This window comes from Schistocerca americana, chromosome 5 (genome assembly GCF_021461395.2).
Source record: "Schistocerca americana isolate TAMUIC-IGC-003095 chromosome 5, iqSchAmer2.1, whole genome shotgun sequence".
In the NCBI taxonomy this organism is placed as follows: Eukaryota; Metazoa; Arthropoda; class Insecta; order Orthoptera; family Acrididae; genus Schistocerca; species Schistocerca americana.
In genome coordinates, this window is record NC_060123.1 from 409700626 (window position 1) to 409711166 (window position 10541).

General features: G+C 38.0%; 1 protein-coding gene across 1 annotated transcript; it reads right to left on the minus strand.

Moving 5' to 3' along the window:
• Positions 1-352: 352 nt before the first annotated feature.
• LOC124615749 (NPC intracellular cholesterol transporter 1-like) lies at positions 353-8153 on the minus strand. The gene has a single exon (XM_047143836.1). The coding sequence runs from the start codon at positions 7936-7938 to the stop codon at positions 3991-3993; it is 3948 nt and encodes a 1315-aa protein (XP_046999792.1). The 5' UTR covers positions 7939-8153; the 3' UTR covers positions 353-3990.
• Between the last annotated feature and the right edge of the window lie 2388 nt (positions 8154-10541).

A 10541-nucleotide genomic window follows, 5' to 3' on the forward strand; every position in this document is an offset into this window, starting at 1 on the left:
GCAGTGTCTACTAATCTGAAAATGACGTTCACTTTATGTTAATTTAACTGATTTTAAAAATTACAACATGTAACTTGTACAATATGCAATGTAAATATCACCAAGAACATGAGGTGTTAATTTAACTGATTTTAAAAATTACAACATGTAACTTGTACAATATGCAATGTAAATATCACCAAGAACATGAGGATGATTAATTTTATCACACTTTTGATAGCAGGGTGGTTCGAAATAGAGCAATGATCCATTGAATTATTGAAAAACCATTTTAACATTCATTTAAAGTGATTCAGGAAAGCCATGTGCACAGTTCACTTTTAATGAGTTTTGAGTTAGAGTCCCACAAAAGAAATGCGAACTAGTGATATGTGCGGTAACTGAGATATACTTCCTGTGCAAATGATATGACTCCAGAGTATAGATTTTTTTTAAAAAATATATTTAATAGAGATTCTTTCTTTGGTATGTAATTAATATAAAATACAGCACATTACAAATTATCAAAATTCAGTCTGCTAAATAATTTACATGCCAGCTTTACACAAGCAGTTAACACTTCTACAAAAGAATCACTGTCACAGCCTTGATTTATTAAAATACCTGAGACATGAGCTTTCAGTTAGGTCTATAATCATTTTTTTAATGCCACCTTTATGTTAATTTTAGCTAGCATTGTACTTTTCCAAAACTCTTAGACTCCATGAAAATCATCCCATGAGACAAATCTTTGACTGACTAACTTTTGTTGTTATAATAATCACTACTGATTTGCCAAGAGACAGTTTACTCTTAACAGCTGAAGCAGTTTTAGAAATATGAGCAACTACTAAAAATAACAGTTCCTACCATTCAGATATAATTTGCAGTGATCATACAAACTACAGTTCAAATACAATGAACTACAACTAAACACAATATGTTTACGCAACTGATACATACATTACTCCACTTTTTTATAATCATTGTTAGAACATAGGTAACATACTAAGTAAAATCAATGGCACAAAAAACAAGAAGTAACTGCTCTTAATACTATTTTACTTTCGCCGCAGGGCTGACCCTGCCATTCAGCTATATGGAAAAAGGATTATGATCAGTGTTTCACAACTTAATTCCTATATTTGCTGTCTCTTCATTCACAAAGAGAAGATTTGTGGTTAGGTAAGACAAATTCAGTACCACATCTCATGATTGTTGCTGTACATCAAACCAGACAATCCAGTCTTCTGGAACACAATCAGTGTTTATATCTAATACACATCTAACTCGCATACCGTTATCTGTGAGATTTATAATTTATCTTTGTACACTTATCACATCCTAAGCAGTATAAGCAGTTTGCTTTATTCCAACCTCAATATATTTGGCACAAACCATACTTTTTGTACACAATATCTAAGACAATTAGAACAACAAACAATCACAAATAAGAGATTCACAAAGTAATTGAAAACATGGAGTCAATGGAACAGAAATGAAAGGAAAAAGAAACTGAAGCTATGGTTTGAAATTCTGGTGCCAATCAATTAGCTAGTGGGTGAAGAACAACTTTTACATGGCAAAAAACTACCTAATGACATAGTTTATCTCAGAGCAACAAACAAAAGAACTAATGCCAGTTTCGTTTAATTAGTTTGCTTGATCATTACTTTTTACTATTAGGTTTAATGAACTTATTAACTGTTATACTGTAAGAAGATCATATATGTTGCTATGAATGTGGAAGACAAAATAACAGTTTCAAACTTTGTACTGGGCAGAGATTCAAACTCGTGACCTTTGTCTTTTTCGGGCATGTGCTCTAACAACTGAGCTACCCAGGCTCAAGCTCAGGTGGTTGGGTAGCTCAGCTGGTAAAGTACTTGCCCACAGAAGGCAAAGGTCCCACATTCGAGTCTCAGTCCTGCACACAGTGTTAATCAGGAAGTTTCATATCAGTGTGCACCCTGCAGCAGAGTGAAAAGTTCAGTTTGGATATAACAACTTGTCTCTTTAAGAATCACCATCCCATTCACATGGAATGAAAATTCTATCCTAATTGAGTGCCCAGCCTGTATAATCCTTGACAGCACTTTTGGTGGTGAGGAGGTAAATAAGAAGCTTTTCAATATTCCTATCTCCACCACTCATCTCTTAACCATTAATTCTCAGTGAACTGTCAAATGCATTACTACACATGTGAATCAAAAAATGTATTCACATATTTTATGGAGTGTACTCACAGCAAACGATTTATAGAATGCAAGTTTTGTCAAGAAGCTTTTCAAATCATTGCAAAGAGACATGAAAAACGAAGCTTTGGGCCATATTCTTATTAACATGTTTACCTTATGAGAATTCACTCTTCCGCCATTTATATCAGTACACATTTTATATTTTTCACCAAATGAAAAAAGGGCAGCTCCATTATTACATTAAAGAAACTGAGGACTTCAGGTTAAATATTCCTATGATATCATTCTTAGTATTCTATCGCTGTAGGTGATACTGTGGAAAATAGTTAAAGAAAATCGTAATGCAATACCACTAGCTATGACAAGCATAAGCAGCTGCCTGTAAAAATTAAGTTACACACTGAATATTACAATGGAGACTTATAATGTAAAGAACATGCAAAAATTAACATAAAAAATTACAAAAACATGAGTATCTCTCATTAAAACAATACAAAAATTGTTGCTATGTTGTAAGTAAACTTTTCCACAACAGTTGCAGTGAGTCTGACATAATAGTTCTTAGATGTAATATGGGTTTGCTCACATAAGCTAATTGATGTGTGTATATGGTGCTGGTATGTTAAACAAATAAGGTACAGAACAATATCACTGATATCACAGTAGAAAATAATATGGTACTAAAGTACAGGTTCTAAGGAAAAAAGCTGAGTTTTCTCATTCTACCCCTGTTACTATGATACTGGTTGGGCCCAGAAGGCTTGAAAAATGTAACAAATACATAATTGAAACCATACCAGTCTCTAGCTGCTATTTAATTCATGTTACATTATGAAATTTCACTGTTGTTTGTTCTCATGTCATTGTAAATGATACACAGAAACACATTTACCTTTATTTAAAAAATTACATGGAGCAAACCATCTACCAATGTCCAAGGAAGCAAAGTAGAAATATATTGTAAAGAATACAAGTTTTCGCATAATATATAAGTGAATAAACTGCTGAAACCTGTTTTGTTGATGTTCTCTAGAAACATTTTTTGTTCATGTTCTCCAAGATAAACTGTCAATGCAATATGGGCTGGAGATGGAAAACTGAATGACACCTAATATGAATTTCATATGCTGACTGCACTTCATAACACGTTTAAAATACCAAACATGACTGTATAGTTGTGAATTTCTGCAATTGATCTCAAACCTTAAAAACATAACATTTTACTTGCAATAAAAATGAATACACAAATTTATGTTCATCACTCTTGAGATGAAAATAAATGAGTGACATTCTGTAGCTCCACAAGCGGTATGCTCCAGAGTTTCTAGTACTCAATGACAAGCTGGCACAGTTATTTTTATCTTAAAGTGATGTTTCCATTTTACTGTCTGTATTTTAACAGAACTTTCATGACTATCATTGTAAAATCACACATATATGCCTGCATACAGTACCAAAATCTTTGAAAATTACTTGGGTGCTGTATAATAACTGGACTACAGTTGCTTGTGTTTTAAAATATTTAGGAACAGTGACACAAACATACACTAATCATCTACAGTTGGAGCTATAAAATACTGTGATTCCTGAATCAGAGCTCAGTGTGGCCATAACAAAAAAATTCTTTTCACATTCCTTCCTTCGATGTACATTTAGTAGTCTACCTGGACTAACTCTTCCGTGGTTCTTAATGGTAAGTCTACAACAATGAGTATAGTAAGAAAGTATTTATGAGTATTTCTAACTCTTCTAGTACACTGGATAAATTCACGACAATATCCATCACAACCAAACATCATAAAATGTCAGTGAACTAGCTGCTGATTCTGCTGTCTCCTACAATTTCTGAATTTATCCGCACATTCCTGGGTACACTTTTAGTTCTCAAGGGACCAATATAACTTAGCAAAACAGGTAAGAAAATTAAACCATGTCCAGCTCCAAAAAGAATAATGAGAAGATACATTCTGAAGTAAAAAACCTGAAATATCTGAGAGTTTGCAAATGCTAAAACTGTTATGCCAACAAATTTCGTTAGTGTAATTCCAGAAAATACTGAGCTCCCAATATTAGTCAGTGAATCTGAGACTCTCAACACTCTATTGCTCTCATCTGAATGGATATAAAAATGTAGGAGATGTGAGCAAAATTCAACTGATATTCCAAGGGACAACACCAAGTTAATAAGTGAAACTGCATTCAGTGAGATGTGCCACCAGTACATTATTCCAGCAATGTCAACAACAATTGCAATTATTGTTAACATCAATATTAGAGCTGATGCTATATCAAAGCTCATTAAAACAAATGTCACAATGAAAATACCTGCAACAGAAATACCTAAGATTTTAAGTGTATCATGCCACATCGTTAGGTACTGTTCATAGAAAACATAAAAGACACTGTATGGAAAGACAATTACTTCTGAATCAACGCTGTTGTTTCTTAACACCTCATTTATTGCATTTGATATATTTGCTGACAGAGAAACTGCAGCCCCAAAAGCCTTATAATAATCTCTCGAACTTTTCAGAACTGTATGATAACTCATAAAATAACTGGCTCTAAACTCTGACAAAGTGCCATTATCAAACTTGTAGTTAACGGCACTAGAATATGAGCCATGACCAGCTTTCGCACATGTTGTTGTGGGATTGTCTTCCAGGAAATAAGGTAAATACTTTTTAAAATCTCCTGCTTGAGGACGATAATGGTTATCTAGCTTGATATCACAATATCTGCATTTAGTATAGTCATTTGGACAGAAGGAGCCATTATTGGGAAAATATTTACAACAGTTATCAATGCTACACCAATCAAAATAATCATCTATCCACGAAGTTGCTGGTCGAGCTATGTATGTGATATTTGGCTGCCTTGAGGCACTAAATATCTTAGTTGTAAGCGAGTTATGGTAACAATACTGACTGCCACAGAGGGAATTTTGTACAAAATCTTGTGAGTAATCAATGTCCCCATCGACAACAAAATACACAGGAGGTCCAATGGACAAATAATTTTTCATAAACTCAAAATATTTTGATACATATGAATCCCTTGGCATAGACAATTCTTGATCCAGACCCACTTCCAAGTTGGGAATAAAAGCAATATTGAAACACAGAAATCCAAAGAAAGCAACAAACACAAAAGCCCGTACAGCTGAATTCATTAAGAATGGAACATATTTTGTTCTAAAAAATTCATACAGAACACCATCAGACGAAATGGAGTCTGACTGTGAGCTCTGCACACAACAACAGATATCAAAACGGTTGTCTTCTTGTCTGCGAGAATCCAATGCCAGTAAACTGACAAAGCAAGAAACCTGAAGGACAAAATCAACAAGAAGAGCAAAACCTGAATACATCGCAAATTCACGAACTGCTGGCATGCCTGATGTTGTTCCAAGAAAAAAGCACAAGCATTCAGCTAAAGTTGAAAGTAAAATGGATGGTCCTACATGTGACATAATGCGTCCAATGTGCTCTGCTTGACTCTCATTCTCAAAACGTTTGCTTCTCTGGTATGACTGCACAATAATAAACACATTATCTACACCTACAGCCAAAATAAGAAAAGGCATAACTTCAATAATAATCATAGTAACTGGGACGCGTATGTATCCAAAAAATCCTACAGATGCTGCTACTGATGCAAGAACAATAAGGACACCACCCAGCCCAAGTGAAATTTTTGCATTAATCAACAACAACGCAAAATCTTTCATTATCTTACTACACAAATTTGAATCCTCTCTATTCCTTCCTCCAGCTTGGGTGCTGTCTTCAAGCACATTTTCAGGGTTATTTGCCATTTTGGATCCTGTTACTTTACCTAAAGAAATAGCAACATACAAAAACATTGCCAGATAACTAATGAAAACTGTCTTTACATCTGCTGTTGAGCTGCGCTCCAATTCATCCTGAATTGATCGTTCTGCATTGAAAGCTACATCCATAAAGGGAGGTTTTGTTTGCGTCCAGTTTCTCATAAACTCAATAAAAAGTTTCTCCCACTTCAGTGCTGGTTGCAGCGCTGTTTCATTTTCATAGTTTCTGACAACGAACGTAAGTATGAGAGCTGTGGCATTCTCATAATTTGGATTCTCTGACAAACTATTTTCATCACTAAGAAACCCACCAACAGCAAGTGCAGGATCTACTGCTCCCCTAAAACGAGCTAAGCAATTGATATTATAAGGATTTTGACTACAAGCTTTAAAGTGATCCAAATAGTTTACAGTATAATTAGATTCCTCACTTGTAGAATTAAAAGTATCTAAGTCATCTTGGTAATAGCCCCATATACTTTGTACTGCACAGTCTGAAACCTGTGCAGGACCTGTAAAAGGAGATGTGAGAGGGGCAAAACAAATTTTTTCAAGACCGACACCATCAGATTGACCCAGCAATTCTATCTGTCTCTGAAGTTTATACACCTCTAACAGGAATGTTCTGTTAAACACTGGACCAAAGTCCACAGGTCCATTAGATGTTTGATGAATTATTTTGTCAAGTCCTACTGTTGTAAGAATTATCTGTTCCATACGATAAAACGGTTCAAAGGTGACATCAAAATAGTTCTTTTCTACTCTTGCATTACTTCTGGGCGATACCCACAATTTAATTGGGTCTGTTGTAAGTTTCATGAAATGTATACCACTTGCTAAAACAATCACAAACGACACACTGAGAAATATAATCATCCACGGGTACAATGCACAAATGACACCCCACTTCATAAAGAAACGTTCAAGTAATCCATACACTTTACCTCCAACTCTACTTGCTATCTGTGTGCTACTCGACTGTGTGGAACGATTTTTGCTTTGCATAAGGGGAGTGCGTTCATTTGGTACCTCATTTTCATGACCAGTGGATTGATCTGTGCAGCAGCAGTGCTTGCAAGACACAACAGACAAAAATGTTAGTGTTCCAAGAGAAAACAACAGGATCATTATAAAAACACCACCATCGAGTCCACAAATAGTGAAAGGTTGTACAGGTGGTGGTACGGGAGGTGGTGCAGGACAACTGTCTGTGCAATCAATACAACTGCAAGCAGTAGTATTCACATCAAAACTTTCATTACATCGTGTGACTCCAGGATCCAAAGGAATAAACCCAGACTCATTGCTGGTGGAATACTTAATGAGGAACGGAGACACTGGATTCAAAGTTGGGTCCCCCATGTACTGGAACCATTTCTGCGCGTCACAACGTGATGCACCATATTCACCACACATGATATCAAGTGCGCGCTCACCAGTCGATGGAACTGACACATGAGAACAGGAATTAAAAATTCCATTTAAGTACGTGTTCGTTACAAATACTTCTATGGCAGTGATGTAAGTCACGTTCCCATCTTTTTCTGTCTGCAGTATCTTCACAAATTCATTTTGATTCGGGGCACAAGTAAACTCACAGAGAATAGTTGCAAAGTTCATCATGCAGGAAGGACATCGTTTCAAGAGATTGCTAGCTATTTGGATGCTAGCATCTAAAGTCTCCAACTGACTGACACTACAGCACGTCGCATACGATGTGGAATTTAACCTGTGCAGAAAAGAAGGGCACCACTTTTGGAGCAATTTTGTGCCTGTTTCGTTCAGTGGTTTGGCTGTTCCATTGTAAGGACAATTCTGTGCGAATTCGGTGACATGGCACTGGTCGTACCACACGCAGTGATTACTTGAAAATACGAAAGTCGAAGTCCAGATATACAAAAACACTACGGCGCAACTGACAAAATTCATGGTTCACTTTTTGCGCCTCGCTATCAAAAAGTTACAAAATCACGCTACGATCACTACAATGTCACTTTCACAAACGTTACCGCATTTGAGTCTATCACTGTGGTGTCACGTCAAAGAATCTTCAGATGAATCAGCTGACTGGAGCACTGAACATATGTTGGACATTTACTTGTTTCTGTTGCTGCTCTCCTTCCACACAACGTCTCAGCGCCTAACTCTTCACTGACAGACTAACACACTGACAGGCAGATGCAGACTCACGTGACCTAACGCGTTGGTTGGCGACTACATCAACGCCTTCTAGATACTGATTTTTTTGACCTTGCATGGAAATAACAGGCCAAATACATAAATCAGCTACGCGGCAGCCGCTTGCAAGAGTAATAATATTTCAGAAACTTGGATAAGGAGGAATAAGCAGAGTCTAGATTCTAATTGACACCTCTGAAATCTAAACACTTACAACCGCTAAGTAATACGCGAAAATGCTAGTGCCAGTCTCAACAAAAACTTTTCAATCTGGACAAAATGAAAGGAAACAAAAACAATATAAGAAACTGGGGCACGTTTAATAATTTCTGTTGTCTTGTCTTTCATAGTAAATATCATTTAATATATGTTTGGTACTTCACTCGCTCAAAGTAGCACAGTTAAAGAGCAAGTGCGAGCGCTCAAGCTGTTATATCCACAAAGTCCGTAACACTTGCACACACGACATTGAAGCAGATACTTTTATTTAGGAGAACAATATTTAATAAATTCACTCTTATTAGCACAAAGTTTTTAATGTGTCAGTGGTTAAGCACTTTTATTGGTTAAAAACAGCCTTGGTTGCAATTTTATTTTTCAACTACGCGTTTCGCCTTATTTAGGGATCTTCAGATTGATCTTAATTTGGTATTTCTTAGACCGATCCTTTAGACAGTGTAGCCAAAGGACATCATCGAATACATCATGCCAACATTGCCTTTGTTAAACTCAGTAAAAACGTTTCTAGATGGATATGAGTGACTCCAAGACTTGCATAACGCATTCCTGTCCACAGGAGCGAGTGACAGAATAAGATGGGGCTCAAGTACTCAGATTTACTGCTTGAGCCCTCTCAGGTCCGAAAAAACCTCTGAGACAGGAAAGACCGAATGAAAATGGGGAGGTGCCCACGAAAGCACCATTGATGCAGTTGTGTGAGAATACTGCGTCTCCAAGTAGTATCGTATCCTAAGTGATATCAAAGAATCTGCCGATTCAGTGATGCTGACGGAGGAAAGCCTGCTGAATAGCCGCTTCTAGAAGGGTCAGGTTGTCGACTGTGGACCAAAACTTTCGGAATCCACACTGAGAGCGGCTAAGGAGTTGTCTGGTCGCTAAACGCCAGACCAGACGACGGTTAACCATCCGTTCCAGGGTCTTTCCTACACAGCTCGTCAAGGCGATACTCTGATAACTACTGGGACATGTGTGGTCCTTTCCTGGTTTGAGAAGAAGGATTAGAATTGCCTCCCTCCACGAGTTGGAGAATACACCTCTCTGTCATATTAGATAAAAACATTCGAGGAGCATTTCCTTTGACCCCGCTGGCAGATGTTGAAGCATGCAGTACCGGATGTACTTGTGACCAGGTGCAGTGTCAGAAGTCTCAGTCAGTGCCGATTCGAGCTCCCACATCAAGAAAGGGAAGTTGTAGGCCTCAGAACTGTTCGGCCTAAAGTCCAACTTTTTTCTCTCAACAGTCACATAGTAGTGACGAAACGCTGGATCCTGGCTTGCATTGGCAGTAGTTTGTGCAAAATGCTCGGCCGGCGTCTGGGGAATTTTTCTAGGTGTTGTTTGGAGGCACCCCTGGTTCAACACTGCAGCTATCGGTTAATGGCTGTGTTTACCGGAAATCCTCCAGATGGCTTCCCATACTTTTGAGGAACAAGGGAAACGATTGATGATGTTCAGGAACTCATTCCATGACCGCTTTTTGATCTTTTTAATGACACAGCGAGCCTTGGCTCTCCAGTTTCGAAAGGTTGAGAGATTGTCCGCTGTTGGGCGGTGTTTAAACCGTCGAAGAGCCGCATGCTTGTCCCGAATGGCTAAATGGCACTCTTCTGTCCACCAAGGTACAGGTCGCCTCTGAAGAGGGCTGAAAGACGTTGGTATGGATAGATCAGCAGCGTGATGGATCATATGCGTGATGTGATCCATCCATTCCTAGACACTGTCACAGTGTTCAAACACAGCCAACTGGCTGAACAGCGTCCAGTTAGCCATGCCAATCATCCACGTTGGTGGCTTCTGTTCCAGCAACACACCATCGAGTAACCAAAGGCGGATCAGGAAGTGGTCGCTGGAATGAAGGTCGTCAGTGACCTCCCAGTGAACAGAGTCGGTGAGGACTGGAGAGCAGAGAGATAGGTTGATGGCTGAGAATGACCCAGTAGCACCACAGAAATGAGTTGGAGTACCAGCATTTAGGAGGCATAGCTCTCGAGATGTCAGGAGGCTCTCCAAAACTCGACCCCGATGGCAAGTAGACGTTGAGCCCCATAGGACATGGTGGGCATTGAAGTCTCCAAGGAGGTGAAATAGTTGGGGTAGTTGAACGATAAGATCTG